General features: G+C 45.9%; 3 protein-coding genes across 14 annotated transcripts in view; 2 read left to right on the top strand and 1 right to left on the bottom strand.

The window, feature by feature from the left end:
- The window catches only part of LOC143358689 (uncharacterized), a 107,218-nt gene that overhangs the window by 23,246 nt on the left and 62,811 nt on the right, over positions 1-21,161 (bottom strand). For all 12 annotated transcript variants that reach the window (XM_076796025.1, XM_076796026.1, XM_076796014.1 and 9 more), the window contains exon 10: positions 1,080-1,242. In XM_076796025.1, the coding sequence (XP_076652140.1) occupies positions 1,080-1,242 (163 nt within the window). The remainder of the gene's footprint in view (positions 1-1,079; positions 1,243-21,161) is intronic.
- Positions 3,496-6,645, top strand: LOC143358824 (uncharacterized). The gene is made up of 4 exons (XM_076796299.1): positions 3,496-3,642; positions 4,709-4,814; positions 5,407-5,615; positions 5,974-6,645. Exons 1-4 carry the CDS (start codon positions 3,496-3,498, stop codon positions 6,520-6,522), a joined length of 1,011 nt encoding a protein of 336 aa, XP_076652414.1. The 3' UTR covers positions 6,523-6,645.
- Positions 11,456-21,140, top strand: B6 (pentraxin-related protein b6). The gene is made up of 8 exons (XM_076795949.1): positions 11,456-11,721; positions 14,438-14,690; positions 17,066-17,171; positions 17,943-18,157; positions 19,333-19,432; positions 19,492-19,703; positions 19,769-20,152; positions 20,469-21,140. Exons 2-8 carry the CDS (start codon positions 14,457-14,459, stop codon positions 20,841-20,843), a joined length of 1,626 nt encoding a protein of 541 aa, XP_076652064.1. The 5' UTR covers positions 11,456-11,721; positions 14,438-14,456; the 3' UTR covers positions 20,844-21,140.

Raw genomic sequence — 21,161 nt, 5'->3', positions numbered from 1 at the left:
TTCCATATTCGATATCCTAGTTGTCTTCAATATCTACCACCCTCTCTCCTCTACAAGGCCTAAAATCTCAAAGCTACGAGTTATGTCTCAACACTCACTATCTTAGTAACTTTTTGATGTCAGGATTTCTAGTTATTTGACAGTATAATAAAGAAATCTCTGAGGGAATGGAGTCCCAGGTTCTAGGAGTTTTTAGGACCTAGGTTCAGCACCCTAGGGTCATGAGCACTATGGGTGTCGCCACTGTAGATCGCCCAGGTGGGTAGCAAAGACTTCTCCCGCTTAGGTGGGTAGCAAAGACGTGACGCGGACGATCGTCAACGATCGCGCTCGCGCCGGTAGGATTTCCGCGAATCGACGAGGCAACGGCCGGGTCTCGTGCTAGCAATCCTGTCGTCGAAAGCATGGATGATAGCGAACGGGATTATGAGGGGCTGAGGAGGCGTTAGCTGATGCGAGTCGACGAACGAAGGTTGATTGTACAACTGAACAAAATGATTAAACCACCAAATTCATAAAAAATATTAGGTGTAAAAATTAATTCGTGGCTATTCAACGATGCCGATGTCAGTCAACCTGAACTCGTCGACGAACCGTTACTCGCTCGATCATCGATCTGCAGGCAGGATCGGATGGCGGGGTCAGCGCGTGCATTGTGCATCGAATTCGATCTCTCTCAGGGTCAAGTATGGCTCCAGATTGGCCGAAAATGACATATTAATAGCCCATGAGTCATGTAGAACGTCCTAGTCGAAAAATTTCGGTGATTCGAGTTCCGGCGGTCCCCGGGTCAGTTTTGACCCACGCTTCGAAAATATTAGATTTGTTATGTGTCTGATGAAGTGGTTGATGTAGAGTACGTTTTAGTTAGAAGGGAAGCAGAAATGGGCCCAGACTGACCCAGGCACTGCCTCGATTGTGATTGTAGGTGATTGTCGCGGCGTCTAAGGGAATTTGTAATAGCGTGGGCAAGCATGAGGGGTTAGTACAGGCGCAGAAGCAGCGATCTCACGCGGTAATAGGTCAACCGAGTCTCGTTTTGCGCAAGTAGCGACAACGACCGTGAACTTCCGGCGTACCTGGTGTGGTCAGAGTTTTCGGTTGCGTGGGCAGCGCGGTCGAACCGCCCACAACAGACGACGCTGCCGGACTGTACGCCCTCATCATCTGACCGCCTCGTGGCAACGTGCTGCTTCCGCCGACGTAATAGCCGCCGCTACCGGAAGTCGAATTCTTCGCCGTCTGGAACAGAAATCGATGTATCCCATAAGTGGTTGCACACCTCAATCGTAAGGGTAGTTAAAGGGTAAGATTGAAAAATCAGTCTCTGCCCCATTTTTCCCTTTAAATCATACTTAAAAATTCTGAAAAAAATCAGCTACATTTCCGATATCGAGTCACATTTTAAGGAATTTTTTTCAATTTTCCGGTTGCAAACTCTGTCGGCGAAAAGTGAAAATTTCTGGAAATGCAAGAATTTCCTGCGTGTGGGATTAAGAGAAATTAGAAATACGATATGTTGAGCAGTAAAAGTCTTGTGCTGTCATGCACGACCGTACACTCAATCATCGAAAAAATGGCGCCCGAGTATTTATACTAGCCAGTAACTTTTCACATTGGCCAATGTTTTTGGGGAACGTGGAGCGAAAAAATGATAATCACGAGGAACCTGTTGTAAAACGCTTTTCGAGCATGAAATATTTACAAATCTTTCCTGCAAGACGTTATAATGCGAACAAATACGGAGTGCTATCAAGATATACGATCGACGCGAGTGCAGGAAGATATCGAAAATGAATTTACAGAATTGCACAACCGCGCATCGATGGGAATCGACGATTATGGGTAGAAAGTGATCTAAACGCCCGTCTGCAAACAACGGCACGCACATACTCGTTTTAAAAAACCAACATATTTATCGCGCACTTAGATATCGAAGTATCTGCAATTCGATAGAAGGAGATTATGCGTCACTTTCTCCATCACTCTTGATCCTGACGGACAATTACATAAAAAAATGTTTGTTTTTGCTCGACTGTTGTTACTTTCATAGTGAATGTCACTATTCGACCAGTAACGATAATAAAATGAATTCCACTCTTTTAATAGTGTAATTATTTTAATTTTTATCGGTGCCAGTTTAATAGAAGCTAATTTATGTTTTGACGAGCTTGTTAATCTTGCTGACAATTATTTCCATACATCCCGTGAGAATTATGAGGTGTAGGCCTGGCAAAATATACGTTGGTGTGGTTGTTTGATTAGCACCAGCGTTGGATTCTTTTTGAAACCAATTAGAACCACGTTCATTTACATAGAAACGGAATGTTGCGTGCGATCGCGGCCATGGCTGCGGAGAAACCGCCTTGAGAAAGGGAAAAGATGCGCGCCGGTTGGCAATGAAAACGATACGGGTCGATTATGGATCGCAGTTTCGTCCCCGCGGTGAACAGTGTCTCTCCGTCCGCCATTTTACAGCCCATAAATCCTTGCCCGCCCGTAATTCCCTACGATTCCCGGGTATTCATCGCGTCACCGTTCGCGTTAGTACTTTCCAGATTTCGAAAGCGGAGCCTGGTCGCGAGCACGCGTTTCTGTTTATTACTAATTTGGATCGGTTTCGTCCAACACCTCGACATTATCTAACAATCGCGTCCCCGACTCGAACTCACGTAATCCACGGCGATTATGCAATCCGCCCCGATCGTAATTACGCTTTCGCTGTTCTTTTTCTCGTCCAGAGACTCGAGAATTCGATCCCGGATGATAAACTGTGTCACCTCCCTTCGCTACAGATACACAAGCCACAAAAAACGGCGATTATCAAGAACCAGTGACGAGATAAAGAAAAACGGCATGTGTTAGCATCATCTACGTGAAAAACCGAGTCGAAAACATACAAGAAACTTTCCGGTACGACGTGTAGTTCTCCAGCAAATCGAGACCGAAGTTCGACGATGCGCGCGCCGCCTGAAATTTTGAAGTCGATTTTCTCGGGAACGAAGCGTCCTACGGAAAAACTGTAAAACATGTTTTCGATCTATTTTTTCGCGTTCTTACGATTCGCGTGGCTGTCTTCCCGAAAGTTCGTATGGCCGAGCCGATACGCAACGTTTTCCTTTCCACCGTGAAGCGTGACTATCCGTGAGAGTATCAAGGGATGAGTGAACACGCAGAACTTCGTGTACGCGAAACGGAGTCTCGGGTTAAACGACCGGCTGGTTCGGTTCTCCAATCCACCAGCCCCCCCAACTGGCCCGCTTCAGATAGCGCGGCCGACCGACCGGCCCTGTTTAGTATTGTGTACTCGCGCCGAGTGTTCGCCGCTCAGTCATCGGACCTCTTCGGCTTGGCCGGTTCAAATAGTGATCGCCGACCAGAATGGAACCGTGTTGACTCCTGAGAAACAATTTCTGCACCTGAGGTGTCTTGATATTTGGACGGCGAAGTGAACTCGACGCTAAACGAGCTACCAGGGGATGATCAGTGACAGAGATGGGTGGTACGGCCGGGATTATACTTCGAGGCTGCATGATTTTCTTCCTGATGGTCGAGGGCAACTCCATCGTCGACCACGCACAGCTTGGAACCCATACAACCCCTATGCACAAGGTCCAGCTCACTCAGAAGGGATACATACAGGTGAGAGAACCACCCTTGACAAAAGAAATGTTTTCGAGAGCTTTTGAGAATTTTTTGAAGATTCTGCCAGCGTGTTAGTGAGATCTTCTACAGTTGTGTATGAGTGGGATTCGAAATATTAACATCGGTGACTGGTCTCATTTGTTATACATTTATGCAGGCAATTAGAGAAACTTTAGATAAAGAGAAATCTTTGGATTTCGAATTTATTAAGCGTGGATTTGATAAGACGCTGCGTAAAATTCACGGTCTAGTGGTGAGACATTTTGGAAAAAGTCGAGACCATGAAAATTCCCTAGACGTGGGGCTATGTTTTGATAATAGAGATGGAAATAGAATTGCAACTTGAGAAATGAAATGTGCAACTTGAGTTTTCAAATTCTTTGGGACTCGTTAGAGGCCGGTAATTATCTCAAAGTGTCCAAGTTGCAGTTGGATCAAAATTTTGTTTAATTTTGAAAAAGTTACTGAACCGGAGAAGTTCGAATGAAGGTTCAGACGGAAGGAAAAACGTGTTAGGAATTTCCAAATTTGCAACCGGGGCCATTCGCGTTACAAAATTCGCCGGCGTCCGAAGAAAGCCTAGAAAGCGATCGCTCGCACGCGATGCCCCTGATCTAGTTTCCCGCCTATTACGTCGCCGCGTTCTCTCCGCCAATGGGAAAACCGGCGGCAATGAATCGACTGTCAATTTCGACACCCTCTGTCAATTCCGCAAATCGGTGCTCATTAACGAATTCTTTTAGCGGAAACTAAGCACCATACAAGGCTGAAATTATTGGGACTTACTGTACCAGAAATCTGGAGTGTAACAAATTTTATGGCACACCGCCCAGTGGCGTAGAAACATAGTTCTAGATTCTAGATTCACAACGAAACAAAATCCACGAATGTCCTGTCAGATTTTCAGATATTTTGTTCTTCAGTGATGTATACCTGTTTTTGTGTACTCGTTTTGGTAAAAACGGGAAAAAGCTTTCCTTGCAAAAATTGCTAAGTGGTCGTTCAGATGTAGGTCACAAGAATGACAAAACCGGATGGTTAACCTAAAACGGTGTGATTTCAGTTCCTCAGATGGGAAGTACCAGTGCCGGAGCTGACTGAGTTCACGTTCTGCTTGTGGCTCAAGTCCGTCGACCTCACGCACCCCCATTCCATCTTCTCCTACTCGAGTGAGTAATGGGGGGATAGAAGGGGAGAAAAAGCCGGATCCGATTTTCCGCGAAACGGAAACTCGCCGGTATGCAATCTCGCCGGAATTTCATTCGCCTACTTTTCGGGCTGGGTTCGCCGAACCCCGGGAACTTCTTTATTGAACTTTTTTCACATCGGAACATCCCCCTCCCCCGACGCCGACGCCGACGGCTTTTATTAATTTCCCTTCGTGTATCGATAAACGATGCAATTTTTTCCGTGGGGATCGGCCGCCGTTTGAACTCGCCAGATTTTCTCGCCCTTTTTTATCACTAAACCTACCGATCAAAATGATCGGTTCCAGATTTTTTATTTTACAATTATGAAATTATAAAGACATTTAACGATAAATATATTTAATAGTCAGTTTCATAAGACAACACGTATCAATTACTTTTAAGGCTCGGTAGGTTTAGTGTTAAATGGCCGACACTGTGCAAGTGGTGGGGGTGCACTATTCGTAATCGTTTCTGAGGAGCTAATTTTTTCCGAATTGCTTTTTTGGGTAGTTGGACGTCACGTGGAATGTTCAAAGGTCCTGATATGTTTTTCTTTGTTTTGGTCCAACAGGGGATGAAAAGGATCGATTGGTTCGGGCGTGGGTCTCGTCACGCGGAAGCAGCGTTCACCTAGAGATCGCTGGGAAAAAGGTGTTCGCAGCGCCGACCGACATTCACGAGAACCGCTGGTACCACCTGTGTCAGAGCTGGGAGAATCAGGCCGGTCGTTACGCTTTGTGGGTGAACGGAGCGCTCTGGGTTCAAGGTCGCTGCGAGGAGGTCTGTGAGCATCCTAGATCCTCATCGAAGATTGGCAAACCGCCGTGAAACATGCTTCAATATCGCTTTAACCTCTCCGCGAATCGAAAATCTACTTTCTCTCGGTCCACCGATGGCCGGGTCTATGGTGACCCGCGCCCAATTTCGACTTTCATTCTTTCCGACATCCTAATTAAAACTTTGCTGAGAAATTGCACGGGTGATTTTAACACGCTTCCACCATTTTTGAAACGCTCTGTACAAGATCTCTAAAGCTTCTCCGCTCGTGACCCCAATTGTAAAATTATTTTTATCGGAAATCTCTTGAATTGATCTACACGATCCAGAACAACTTGATACAACCATCGATCATTTTCAGTTGATCGGTCACGTGATCCCGAGCAAAGGGGACATAGTGCTAGGCCAGGAGTACACGGACTTCGACAAGGGCCTGGAAGAAGGTGTCGAAGGAGCAGTCCTGGGGTTCAACCTGCTATTGTCGTCAGCTTTCGAACCCCTGAAGCTGGCTGTAAGAGATCCAGAATTGATCTACATTCCGAACGAACCGTTCTCGAGGATCCCTCCAAAACCTGTGCACCGGAGCCTCGTCTTTGGAGCAAGGACTGTTTACAATGTCGTTCCAATTCAATCGCACAGTGTCATCAGATCGATCGACGACTATCCAAGATCCACGGGTCGTTCTAGAACGTCCAGGCACAATAGTATGAGACCTCGTGGTAGGTACAGCTACCAGAAGCTGCCATTGGGTCTACAGTTGGTACAACTGACCTACATTCATTGTGAAATCGGGAGAGGGAGTCCTTTTATTGGAGGATCACTGATGCTCATCTCCTGGACAAGGACGCCGGTTCGCATTTTCGGTGGAGCGGTCGTTAAAAACGTCCGCAGCAAGTGCGGGGACTTTTGAAGACACTTAAACGATGCCTTGACTCTTAGACGTCGATTTACGAAGCAGGATTCTTATTGTAAAAATGGATTCGCGTGTTCGATCTCCTTTCAAGTTTGTACCTTGTGTGGAATTTTTAATGGTTTGTTTCTCTGTTTTACATTGTCCTTGCGGAGAGTGGATACGCGCCTTTACGTTTTAAAATTTTCGTTCACGAGCGTCCATAGAGATATGTATTCAGAGAAATATTTTTGTATTTGAAAAGAGCGTTTTTGGGAGAAAGGTGTTTTTTGAAAATCGAAGTGGAGACGCGGCTTAAGACGCGGAAAAGCAAAGGATCGTGACAATGGCGCGCGTTACGCGGACGAGACACGTCGAGACGCGATTTTGTAACGATTCTCACGAGATTCCGCGTCCGCGAAACCATTTAGGGCGGCGTTCCTTTCAGCGTCACCGGCTTGCGATTTCCCGAGGATTGCGGAGGCCATTTTTCTCGCGCGGGAATTACGAAACTCGATGGTCGTTCTGCGGTCTCAACAATTGTCCGCGTTTTAACACGCTCGCTCACGCCGTTTTTCTCCTGTTCTCCTCCTCGAGTTCGTGTGTGTGTGTATATATATAGTTTACTGTGTGTACAGTTGCTCGCAAAAGCGACCGACATTATTTATTCACCGTAGAAATGTAATTACACTAATCGACTCAAGTTTTTCAAAGAACCTGTGCATCGTATTTTAACAATTTTCGATCGAATTTTATCGTTGTATTTAATATGTGTCTTGTAGAAAATAAAAAGGAAAATCTGAGTCGGAAGATAGATCGCGACTTCTGAAACACTCTGTACAACTTTCAAAATTTTTTAAAGATATCATACCAATCATTACAAACTTTAAAATGGCAGGGCTGAAAGACTGAAAGTTACAGCACCTAAAAATCTTTATTTTATTACTTATGCTTTTTCGGACCACCAATTGTGAAGCGTCCTTTATAAACAGAACAAAATTGACATACTAAAGTCCACCGATTACGAGACCACGTTGTTATTGAGAACTAATTACGCCCGGTGTCTAATGACACGTCAGTTCTCCAAATAATTAATGCTCAACGAAAACGTGGTCAGTATGAAACCTCCTGTACTACGAGCAGACCAAAATCCTACGTAGAAAAGCCGCTAATTACCACGCAATCCGACACAAACACGTCCAAATCGGAAATTAAATGTGGCTCAGCCTGGTATTAGCAGAGTCCCCGATACCCGGAGAGCTAATGACCGTTTCGTGGATCATAGGCGATTCAAGAAACCCGATCGTAAGTGGCCCGAATGAGCTCGAACGCGATCATTTGCGACACATCTCGCGATTTTTATTCCGTCGACTTTCTCGATTCGTTTGCAGCGCCTCCGAGCAGATCGTTCGCCGAAGGCGATCGAGAGATCGCCGGGGGGCCGGCGGCGTTCCATTTTAACCTAGATACGGTGTCGTTTGCGTCTCAAAAACTGTTCCCGCCCCGCGATCAATACTCTCGAGACTTCTTGCACGTCTAGCCGCCATAATTATTGTGCAATCTGTTCGCTGTCCATTATGTAAAGTGGCCACGACGTTCCGTTCCCCGGAACACCGCCGCTTAATTGATCTTCGATGGCTCCTAAATCCCTTTATTGTTCCCGTTCACTCTCTACAGTTTCCTAGTAAAAAGTTTCATTCGAATACAACACTGTGGCGATCGAGTCGTCCACCTCAGGACTTTGACAAATTCCCAACAAATAATTACTGCGTTCTCAAAGATTTCGAGCCGATTTTATCGTAGACGGCGAGTGAACATATATATTTATCGAAAAATTTCCCGAGATAAATTCTTTGATAACCGATTGATTGAGAGGAGAAAAAATTCGATGTCCGCCATCTTGGAAAACCTACTGCAGCCCCGTCTACCGTCAGAAAAATTGTTTCACTTATTTTTCTCGGGAATATTATTCTTTTAGACAATAATGGAGCTTCCATTGAAAATCGAAATTTATACGAGGGCTGGGATAAATGAACGGCGGCCATGTTGTGAGTCGCGAAAAGGCGCAAAAAGGGTCGTCGCCGGCCGCCCGGGGTTTCGGTGAAAGTGAAAGTGTGTAAGACGGCCGGTGAAACCGAAAATTCGCTGTGATTGCACCGCCTGGCGGCCTCTATGGATCTCTAGATCGTAGATAGGAGCCGGCTCCGTCCTAGAACGAGACCGAGATGTGAATTTTCAGGGTCGCGATTGGCCGAACAGACTCGGAGAATATCTAGTGTGTGGCGCACGGCGAACACAGGCGACACGTAATCCGCCCGTTGAGAAATGTTCTCGAACCGGTGAAAGTTTCGGGCAGACATCCTGGTCGAATGGCCGCTGGACCTCAACTTGAACAGACAACGGATGTGGCATTCCCTGGTTGCGCAACAACGCATCTGTTATATGCGTGCCCGGCGGCAACGGTGTAACAGGACCCGGTCGGGCCTGATCGGGCCTGGACCGGTCGTAAGGAAAACAAAGAATACTTGACTAATCCATTTCCAGCAGGGATGCGCGTAATACGCGATCAGGTGAAAACCTGTAACGCGGCTTTTCCGTGATTAGATATTCACCTGGGGAAATTGTACAGGGCGTTGCAAAAGTGGTGCGCTACTCCGAAATTTTTTAAAAATACTTGGAGGCTGTCGGAGACGGAAGGGACTCTGTGGAGGGAAATTCAAATTTGGTTCCTACGGGACGTTACAAATATGGAGGGCGACGTACAGGGTGTTACAGGAGCGACTAAGATGTACGAGAACCTTGCGCCTGAACGTTGATTCTGTTAGAAATAAATATACTATGGCTACTGAAATTAAATTATGACTTATACAGGCTGTTACAAAAGTGGCTAGCAATATGCAGGAGGTTACAATTTTTCAGACAATAAATCTTGGCAAGTCGATTCTGTTAGAAGCAAGCACAGTGTGGCCAGAAAAGTTGAATATTGAATTCTACAGGCTGTTTTAAAAGTGGTTATCAAAACGAGTTCCGAATTCTTCCGTCAAATGTAAAATGTCTCCAACGCTATTCACGATAGAAAACAGGTATGTTACGTGATCGACAGCGTGCGTGTAGCACAGACGCATCGGAACCGGAAGTCGCGAGATACGCAACATGGAAGAAAGTGTCGGTGAGGAAACGTTTCTGGGAGGGGAGTGCCGGGTTCGGGAATAGCTCGGCGTCCGTCGAAACAGAAAAATTAGCCCCCTCCTCCGAGATGGGCCTTTCTCTCTCTCGATTTTGCTGTTCTGTCGCGCCTCCTTTCTCCGGTGCGACGGGTCACCGGAAGGAAGGAAGGAAGGAAGGATCGAAGGAACGCCAGGGGCACGGCGAAAGGAAGACTCACCCTGGAAAATGAAAGTCGATTCGCGCGTGTAATCGAACGGCGCGACGACGACGCTCGCCGCAGAAATGCAATTCCTGCACGGAATTAATGTCGCTCGGCGTTCGTCCTTTCTCGCCGATACTTTTTTTTCTTTTTATTCTGACGCCCAGCCGGACGGCACCGTTGTTTCCGTTGAAAGAGGGAAACGCGAGTTGAATTCCACAGAATTTCCCGCCACTGTCTCGAGACTTTCAAATGTCTATCTCCCCGTGAACGGATGGTTCTTGAAATATTTTATACGTACAGTTCAACGGACTATTTTTGAACAATTGTGCACCATAAGTTTATTCATTGTTAGAATCGTTTATAGCTTACTGCAACAATCGTTGACGGTACGTTCTCGGAGAATTTTGCAATGTTTTATAAAGCGCCTAGACACTTGTTGATCATTTATTTATTGTTACAATATTTTGAATTAAACTGTTGGCCTCGATTTCAGAAGAAGAATTTTCAATAATGAAATTTAGAAATTTGTTGAAAAATTGCTCGATTCAAATTCAATTGGTACAGATCAGGATACGGATCGAAGATCTATAGATCATCGATCGAGAGGCAAAAGCAGGTTCCTTATTGCAAATGAGTCACCGTTTGCAACGGAACGGGGAAAGTTTCAAGGAAGAGGACCTTCCCGAAGAGGAAGCGAGGTGTCGGAGGTCAACAAGCCCGATTCGGTGGATCCGTCGATCGGATCGAGACGGGTCCGTGTTTCTCCGGAGAGGAGGCTCGACCTCGGAACACTTTGGCCGGACCTCCGAGCGAAATTTCGCAATTGTTCCCCTTTAACAATTGCTGGTCGCGGAGAAACAGAAATGAAAAAACGAAGAAAATGAGGGAGAGAGAGAGAGAGAGACTGTAAAATGAACCTTTTGTACTCCATTGGCGCCGGCACAGTGACACACATATTCTCCTGTCGCAACGCATGGGCGTGGATCATAATAATTCTCGTGCCAATTTATAACCAATTTCAGAACCGCTGTTTTAGCTAGAGAATTTTCGAAAAATGATGGAAAACAGTATACGAATATAAAATTGTACTAAATAAAATACTATATAAAATCAAAAATAATTGATAGTATGGAATAATAAAATGTCCTGCAGTACTGTGAAAAATTATGGAGAATGATATTCGAACAGGAAAAACAACAATACCTTAACAGAGAAAACGGGGAAAAACGTTAAAACGTGAAAATTCTGAGAAAAAATCGGTAGAAACAATTTTAAAAAGTATGAAAATAATAAAGGTGTAGAAGAAACAGTGGGGTAAAAAATTTTGGAGGTGTCTAAATGGAATCGGTGACGAGATAGTCGATCGCGACGGTAAATGGGATTGTCCGGTCGACTGACCCGCTAAATCGAGAAACTTATCCATGCACCGGCGATCGAGGGATCGTTGGATCATCGGGGGACTGGATCAACCGTCCGTCGGAAAGAGAGAAAGAGAAAAAGGCGAGTGCGAGAACCGGGTAGGAGGCGTGAGTGCACACCACTTGCGAGTATACCAGGCCTACGTCGTGGAGAACGTGCCGGACAGTTACCTTTCTGTTTCGAGACCGCGAGGATCTACCTTCTCCGTGGATCAAAAGGATTAACCGTCGATCGTTCCCGCCAGTGTACCCCGTCCATCGATTTCCCGATCGAACTATCGACGAATCTCATTTTTCCAAGTCGATCCCGGAGGGATCTGAGAGAATCTGAAAGGATTCAAAAGGATCCAGAGAGATTTAGAGGGATCTAGAGAGGTCCAGGGGGATCAACGGACGATCCGAACAGGGACACCGAGGCTTTCCCCGATCGCGGTAAGCTTTTCAATCATTCTTTTGTCTCTCGTATAGTGGATTGGTTAGAGTACAATGTTATCTTCGCGCTTCAGTGAGATCGTTGATGAAAATGGTACACTCCGGTTGGTTTTGTCTCCGGGAATGCTTCCTGATCGGGAAATTGCATTTTTAAAGGGCAACGATGTTCGAAGCGCCGGGATCGTCGGTTTAATTCAGTTTTTCAGATGGCAGTTTTTTGTTCCTTCGGATTGGAGACTTCGGCTCCTTTTTATTTGGAAAATTGCATTCCTATTGAAGATCCATAGAGTTTTATGCATTATCAATTTTATAGGGCAAGGGCCAGACAATGTATAAAGTTTCAATGTTCAATTTTTAGCATAATTATACTCTACGAGACTATTTAGGGCAAGAAAATTTACAAACTTTTTATTTATCTCAGCTTGAAGGTTTCTAATCATTTTCCTGTGACACTGTAAATTTACAGATCAATAATTTCGGAACATTTGCAGAGTTTGTAAATTTCTATCGAAGGCTGCTTCTTTGGGAAATCGTTTAAAAATGTTGATGGACAGTTGCCCAATGGAAACGGTACAAGGTCTTGTTTCCAGGAATTTTTCCTGATCGCGAAAACTGCATTTGCGCGCCGTGCAACTATGTTCAAAGCTTCGTGAAAGTCTGCTTGATGGAATTTTGAAATGGGAATTCTCGTTCCTCGAAATTGGGGACGAAATTGGAAAGGTTCAATTGTCATCGAAATCTTAACGATTTCTCTGAAATCTGCTTCTCTGAAATTTCTTTGCACAGAAAATTCCAATTTTTCTTGGGACCAAAATTTTGCACCGAGACAAACGAATTTATTAATTGTTGCGGTGCTTGCAAATTTAAGTCGTAGGCAGTCCCTTTGAAAACATGTCGAAATGCAGGCAAATAATTGCTGAATTGCAAGAAATATAGTTCTTTAGCATGAATTCGAGAGGGGAAAGTGAAGCATTGGCAATCAATTCTTGCGCTTCCGAAAATATACATTTGCATGGAGGTTGTGTGACTAATTTTACAATAAAAAAAAGACGCTCGATTACGACCAATTGTAACATATTTGTGTGGTCGTGTTTAGTTTCTGCTTCACTGAGACCGACAGGAAAGAAAATGAAAATACAGTTGACTTCGCTTTCTCTGACTTCTGCTAAACTACATACTTGCAGAGGCTTCCGCGGTCAATAAATAATTAATTTCCAGTATTGCTATACTTCCTGGAATATATTTCCAACAACTTCAATATCCTGAAAATTTTACCCTACAACTGAAATTATTATTTACATTGATATGTACCAATTCCACGGACTGCATTAATTCAATATAAATATACCAGTTTGTTTATTTACCGACGCGTAAAGCAGCTATTGCATCAATCGTGCAAAAACATTACGATAAACGATAGCGATAATTGATTCGCGAGCTAAACGACCGGAAAATATATGCGAGACAGTATGATTTCGAACGATTCCGGCATTGGTCGGTAAACGGTGAAGAAATACAAACGGCGCGCGGCTGATTATAGTGATCGAGGCGAATGTAATTCAATGTGACACGAAGAAAGTGGAACGAGGAGGGGAATCGAATGAAAAATCGGATAACCGATTAAAACATAGCTCGCTTTCCCGCCCTCGCGTTGCCAAATACAAAAAAACAGAAAACTAATCGGCGATTTTATTTTGTCCTTGACCATGCTAATTTCTCCCGGGGCAACAGGATTTTCCGGTTCGGGGGGCTAGTCGCGTTTCCAACGGCGACGAAAAGAATTGTAAAATATAATATGGGGCACTGTAAAGATTACAAACGATAGTATAGAAAATTGTATAATTGATTTAAAATAATTTCTAGTTCTGTAACGTTGATAACATACGCGGTGCATAATGTTGCACAGATAACGATCGAAAATAGTTCGGGGAATTATGAAAACTCCGAAAGGAATGCAAAAGTTGCCGGAAATAATTGCTAGAGAACTGTAACGAGATTTCGCAGTCGTGTAAAAATTGTGAAAAAATGGTCGTCAGGAAAATAGAAAAAGGGACACTGGAAGGGAAAGGCAAAGGGAGAAATAGGACGACAATTTTCGGAGGAAACGAACGTCAGCGGGTTCCGTGATTCCCTGCGATTGCCTCACGTGCGTGCGTGCACACACGGATCGATGGAAATTCTGATTTTTATCGCAACTGTGGGGCGATATCGTTCCGGTGCCGTGAATTGAATTTCGCAACGGGGAAAGACGTGCAACAATGTAACGTTTAACGCAACCCGGCGTCTAGTTTATCCGTTTTCGGCGCTTTTGCAACCGTAAAAAAGAACCGAGGAAAAAGTGCTGACCAACGCCGGCGAGTCCATTCAACGAACTATTATTATGTGTTCGGAATTTTTTATTTAATCATCGAGTTATTTTTCAACGATCTAGCTTGGAGAATTTGAAGAATTTCACTGCAGCGATCTAATTTCAAGTGGATATGCAGCATTGGGGTCGTTGCTAAGTGTCAGGAATTTTTTGTTATTAATTTTATTCGTTGTATCTATGCTCTGAAAATAATAAGTATTTTAGATATTATCAATTGTTGCATTATGCGCCCCATATAGAAGAGAGGTTCCGAACAAAGATGGCTGAACGATTGAGGCTTTTTTGTTTTGCTGCGTTATGTAAAACAGTTAATTGATCGGCGGTGTTTCGGTTTGATTTTATTTGCAGACGGCTCGAGGGTGAACAAATGGGGCTGATCGTTTTTGCGGTGTGTGCCATGATGGCTGCAGCTAGAGTGGACGCCATATCCACAGCATGGCGGCCATCGCTGCCGCAGGCATCGTCCAGCATTCTCCATCAGGAATACGATAACTCTGGGCCGGAAACCCTGTTCGAATTCGAGGACTCCTCTTTATTGGGAGGTCCTCAGGACAAGTGCTCCCTCTACAAGGTCGCCATGCGCCAACAACTGTACTTTGAGGTATTTGCAACAATATCAGAAATTTCAAATTGCTCCTTATCTCCTCAAAATTCAATCTTTAATCTCGTTCCCCATTTTTATTTTCTTCTCCCCACACCGATGTATTTATATCTTCAGTTTCACTTTTAACGAGCGCGAAAAAATAGCGGGTGACTCGAGGCGTTTTTTGCAAAAAAAAGATCATCGTGATTACGAAACGTAGCGAGACAGCGTCTAACGGGCGTGAAAAAAGGATCGGTTCTCACGCGTTGGGGGTGAGGAAAAAAATCAGCAGACAAAAGAGTGACGAAAGGCGGCGACAGGTGTTCGACGGCCGAGGATAACGGGAATCCGCAAGCCGTGCGGATTCTTTCCGCTCCGCGTCGGAATTCTACGGCTCGCGTGCCTCGGGTACCGGCTTCACGGTCGAGAGCGGCCGAAGCGAGCAAAATGACACGGATCGCGACAGCAACGAAAGTAGGAGAAAACGTTCTTACTTCCCGTGCGTGCCACGACGCCTAACCGACGACCGACTTCTTCATCTTCCTCGATCAAGGTCGCGCCTGACCTAAACGAGCCCCAAAAACCACCTCCCGGACGATAAAACCGGAAGCATACACCCAAAAACGAAATCTTTCATTTCCGGAAAAAATTTCCAGTGGAGACGTAGCTTAACTATCCACGAATGAGTTCGAGCTTCAAGTGGAGATGAAGCTTAAGCTGGTCAATAAAAGCACACGGTGGAAACTGAGAGATTAGTCTTCAAGTAGTTACGCAGCATTAAAGCTGTATTTGGTGGAAAGGTCCATATGAATTCAGCTGCAAGCGAAGACGCAGCTTAAGGGTTACTTTCCATAATAACACTTCACACAGACCTACCTGCAAGCGAAAATTAACGCATACGGTAAAATTCATTCAGGTAGAAATTCCAAGCGGAGACGTAGCTTAAGGTTTTCCCGGTGGTTGTTACTTTCGGGCCACCCGGTGTGCATTTTTCTACCCTTCTTACGATCGATCCTCTCGAGAGGATATCGTCGCGTTTCACGGGACAATTAACGGGCTGCAATCACGGATTCGAAGCAATTTGCGATCGAGGCACTTCGCGTGATCTTCCGGGCCGTTGTTGCCGGTTCGAGTGGCGGAGGGGGAGTATCGTCCTTTCACGTGGAGAACGATCCGAGGCGTTTCCGGTTTCGTCGATCGATCGAGCGTTGCGTGACGGACGCGTAACCACGGGTGAGGAAATTGTGGCGAAGACCTTGTTCGCGCGAGATCGATGGATCTCCACTCGAGAGATCAAGCGTTGCGCAACGGACCCAAACACGGAAGATTCGAGATCTATTACGAAGAGCAGGCTTTTCGAAATTTCACTCTCGAAAGTGGCAACTGTTTTGATACGTATCCACTTGGATGTATATTTTACGAACTCGAAATTTTTTCTTGTAAACGTTAGACATTATGGCACGTCTCCACACGTGAGTAACCTTTTAGAAATGTACTCTCCTGGGGAGACCTTATGCTGCGTCTCTACTTCGGACTTTCTTCAATTTTCTGAATTTTCTTTCCATAATGTAGCACTTAAGCTACGTATCCACTTAAAGCTGTCCCCTAAGGAAATTTTAAAGCTAGGTCTTCACTTGAGATTAGACCCCTCAAAGAAGTTTACCTTCCGGAATTTGTGAGTGGAACTTGTGCCTTGGAAAATGAAGGTATTGAGTATAAAATCAGCATAACCAGCACGAAGACTTGACCGTCCAGGCGTCGACTCGGGTCCATTTATGCGCGTTACATGACCGCAGACCAGCTATTTGAACCGCGGATCATTCGTAATTCAGAGTCGACGACTTTTTCTCTGAGGTGCTCTCGATTCGAACGGCGAACGCGACGGCTGCAGTGGCCAATTAACCGCGATGGGAACGACCGGTTCCAGCAAACCGGGAAGAAGGTGACGCGCTGCGAAAGGGAATCGGCGCCAGCGGCCTGTTGGCCGCGCCTTTTGATGCCGACTCGTTCCCAACGGTGGAAAGAAACCTCGGATAGGGAGACACACACGTAATCTGGATCGATCGTTGCGTAGCCGTAATAGATGCTAATTACCGGAACGCGGTATTGGATAATTGGCAGACCTGGCTGATTCCAGTGCCTCGACGGTACTCGTGTTATTTCCGCTAATTACATGTTTTATTGCCGCGAACGCCTCGCGGTGCTTCGTATCGATACTAAATAATCGTGAACGCCGAATGCTTATTGTCTGTTAACGTTCTCGAATCCCGAGAAAGACCGTCTGAAATTGGCCTGTTTACAGTAATCATTGAATATCAGCAAGACACAATCCCACAAAAAACAAACGGAAAATTATACGGGATTTTCTAATGGTCGTACGCTTTTTGTTACAGTACATTCATTACAAGACGGACCTGCCGAACATGAAGGAGTTCACCCTGTGCATGTGGACCAAGTTCTACAATCACACGAACGACCATCCGTTGTTCTCGTACGCAGGTGTGAGCCTGTTTTCGTTTCCCTTTCACCGGTTCCCTTTTCGCAGATCGAGGAACGACCCGACGAAAGCAAAAGTCCGTCGAAAATAACGTTCCCCGCGCGCCGCGGCTCCGTTTCGCAACTAATCGATCGCCCGAGGGGATTATTAAGTAATAATTGTTTATTCAAAACTCCCGGCGATCGCGTAACCGTTCAACGAGGCTTTCCACGAAGTAGGCCCGTTTCGTGGTGTCCCAGTGGCGTAATCTAAACGATTTGCCTTGGAGCATCACCGCCTGTACCCTTCTAGTCTCTATCGGAAACAGTTTAAAGTTCGCGTCCATTCGGTCTGAAGTGACCCGGGCATCGGGGAGACACGAATCATCGATAAAAGTTAATATCCGCCTACGAATAAGTTCGAGGAATTGTTAACAATCAATGTAAATATCAAATTTCGTAAATATACGCACGGGTCAAAATTGACCCGGGCATCGGGGAGACACGAATCATCGATAAAAGTTAATATCCGCTAATGAATAAGTTCTAGGGATTGTTAATAATCAATATAAATATCAAATTTCGTAAAAATACCCACGGGTCAAAATTGACCCGGCCATCGCAGTAGAAAATAAAGAAGCGCTACAATCGACTATACTCGTTGGTAAAAGAAGAAGATTCAGAAACGACCGGGTCGATGGGTTAGAGCGTATTTTAGAGGACGACGCGATTCGATTTCGATTGATCGTGTTCCGTGATCGATTTGACGTTAATTGAGAATCGTTTACGGCGCAGTTGGTGAACAACCGCGCGGCATACTAGCCTGGGTGGCGAACACCGCGAGGAGCTCCTATTTCATGATGAACGTCGACGGGCACAACTTGTTCAGATTGAATTATCCCCTGCGATTGAACAAGTGGTATCACTCCTGCCAAAGCTGGAACGGCCGGACCGGGGAATGGCAGATCTGGGTCAACGACGAGCGCGTGGGTCGCGGGTTCAACAACAGGGTGAGTGATCGCCGATTGCTCCGATCGGTTTCGCCTTGAAAAAGTACTTTCCCGTGGTGTCCGAGAAAATTTAATCGTTCGCTTGGTCAATTAGAACGGCCGGGTGACCGTGAAAGTAACGCGGGCATTCTCCCCCCCCTCTCTCTCTCTGTCTCTCTTTTAACGGCGACGAGAGCCGCTGAAAAAATTTAACAGCCGGTTCCGCGGGTAAAAGGATTGGAACGGAATCGCCAGGCGTTTCGAATTCCCCGGCTCTCACCCGCTACGTCGCGAAAAATAAATAACCGACGAGAAACTGGTCTGTAACGCGCTTCCCTTCCGCGTTTCCGACTCTAACGACGGCGAAGGTAGACCGGTGGACGTAAAAATTCGCATTTTACGATTGTCCGATTTAATTGATCCGAGTTTGATTTGGCTGGTTTGTGTTGGATCGAGTTGAGTTGGGTTTCGTTTGCAAATGTTTCCCTTATCTCTTCGTTCTAGGCTCTAACAACGTCACAGATTGACCATATTTCTGAAGATATGTTTGACGGTTTGATTGAGTTTGAGTTTAGAAGAAATTTTTTTTCAAATCTAAATTAGGTCTGCATCAGTATCAAGTCAGACCTACACTAAATTTCGCTGTTGTTGAATCTAAGCCGAACCCAAACTATTCCCTCCGCGAACAAATCGAACGTTATCCGGCTTGTTGCATGAGGTTTGTGCCAACTTCTTCGAACATTGAATGAACAATTTCAATCTTTACCTCCTGCAGTTGTTTTTCCAGTATCCTCCAGATGTATCTGAACGTTGTATGAAAAATGTATCTGAGTGAGTCGTACAACGATAGCAGACAATAAAAAAAAACACACACACTCAAACAGAAGCCAACCAAAATACCGCGACACTTTCAAAGCAGCTTTAAGAACGATCGACGTGTATCCTACGGGTACACAAGCGAAACTGATCACCTATTCTGAGCGTTTGAAGCTCCAGCCACTTCGTGTCGAAACTGTTCATTAGGGGATCGGCTGCAGCCTCCATTGTCTCCGACCCCAGCGAACAAGGGTGGCCGGGGGGTATAATAAAATTTTTTCCATAAATTCTATCGAGCCAAATCAGCCCCTCTTTACGAGAACAATTAACCGTGTCCACGGCGATCGATAGGACCTGATGAGATCTTTCTTTCGTGCCAGTTGGTGGGTCACGTGATCAAAGGGGGTGGAATAGCGATCACGGGACAAGAGCAGCGACAGCTGGGCGGCGGTTTCCTCGAGGGTGAGGGTGCGCCTGCAGGTAAGACCACTCTTTTGCATCGCATAAAAATTCGACGACTTCAACGACTGTTATTTCAGGGTCCGGTGGTTATCTCGGCGAGGTGACGATGGTGCAGCTGTATGGGGTCGCGTTGACTGCGGGCAAGGCTCACAAGGACCACAAACACCATCACGCTCACCATTATGAGCACGACACGACCAACAACACGCCCAGACCCACTCGTCCACCTGTGACTGGCCCGCCCCTTCCTCAAAGCCCTTTCCTCACTGCAGGACAAATCAACACCCAGGTGAGAAGGGTCTTTTTACCTTCGCCTGCCCTAGAAGAATCTCTTTTGACTTTCGAATGTTTCAGCTGAAGCTGAACCCAGGTTCTCCGCTGCAGATTGTTCAGGGTGGAGTTACCCTGAGACACCCAGCCCTGGTTCCTAGGGAACAGCCCACACAACCACTTCCTCCCATTAATACTAACGCAGTGCCATCAGCGTTCCCTCTGCGGATCACGCAAATGTTTGGCAATCAACAGTCCAGTTTGACCTCTGCGAATGGAATTACAAACACTGGGGTCAGTTTTGTTGACGGGCCTTATCGCAATCTCTTCAAACGGGATGAAGAAGCATCCTCTACTAGCACGAGTGAAGACCCGAAGGATGAGGGTCTGTTGGAGGATACTGAAGAGACTACAAAGAGGAAGAGAAAAGCTGAGGAGGCCTCTGAAGGCGAACGTGTGGATGACAAGGTGGGAATTTGGGAATTCATGATGGTCGGGTGTGACAGGTCTGAGTGCGGATGCTGGGGATGATGGGACTGATGATTTGGGGTAGGTTAGAAGGCTAGAATTGGCCATGATGAAGACCTGGTATAAGATAGTACGAGAGTTCCCAAAATAGGGTATTAAGAGGCCCCTTGAACAGGGTGTGATGAGAATCCTAGTCTAGAGTATATCTGGGACCCCAGGGCATCATGTGGTTCCTAGGGTGTGATGAAAGTCCCAATTCATGGTATGTCTAGCCCACTAGCCTATACAAAAACGTAACTGCTGCCTTTCGTTTCAGGTGACGTTCACTCCAAAAGAGTCAGAAGACTCCGAGGACAAGAAGCTAGAGAAGCGGGAGTCCGAAAAGAAGAAGAGAGGACTCGTGCAGCTGGGTGACGGTTTAATCATAGATGACGGCTACATATCCCAAGGCCTGGACGACGAGTACTTCTCCGGCCTGACGAATTTCGGTCTGCAGCTACCCAAGTACGAGAACAAGGACGACGAGAGGGAGCCAGCGGAGGCTGAAGTGAAAATGGTGATGGACATCTGCGACGGGTGCAGCGAGGAGCCCTTCGGGAAAGCCCTGATCATGGCGTGGAGATCGGTCCCGAAGAAGCTGTACTCTGGCGCTGTGCACGTGCCAGCTGTGCCAGCCTGCAAGGCGTTCTAGGCACTGATCATAGTCATCAAGACCTGGTCCAGGATTTTGCAGAATTGCCTAATTCACTTTAGGACGGAACGATCGCTGATCGAGGATTCAGTGGGCCATGACGGAGACTGGTATCTTGGAGTCTGCCAACAACGAAGATCAGTGTTGCCAACACGAACCAATCGAGAGGATCAACGACAAGTTGCGCCACCTTTCGACGAGCCTGGTCCATACGACTTTGCGGACCGCAGTAATTGTATTTATTGTAGCATAAGTACCGGATCATTAATTGTATCGTTTAAGTGTCAGTATTACGCGCCCGAATAAAATTCTTTTCGT

This window comes from Halictus rubicundus, chromosome 11 (assembly GCF_050948215.1).
Source record: "Halictus rubicundus isolate RS-2024b chromosome 11, iyHalRubi1_principal, whole genome shotgun sequence".
NCBI classification, from domain to species: Eukaryota; Metazoa; Arthropoda; class Insecta; order Hymenoptera; family Halictidae; genus Halictus; species Halictus rubicundus.
This window is presented reverse-complemented; position numbering and strand designations above follow the sequence as displayed.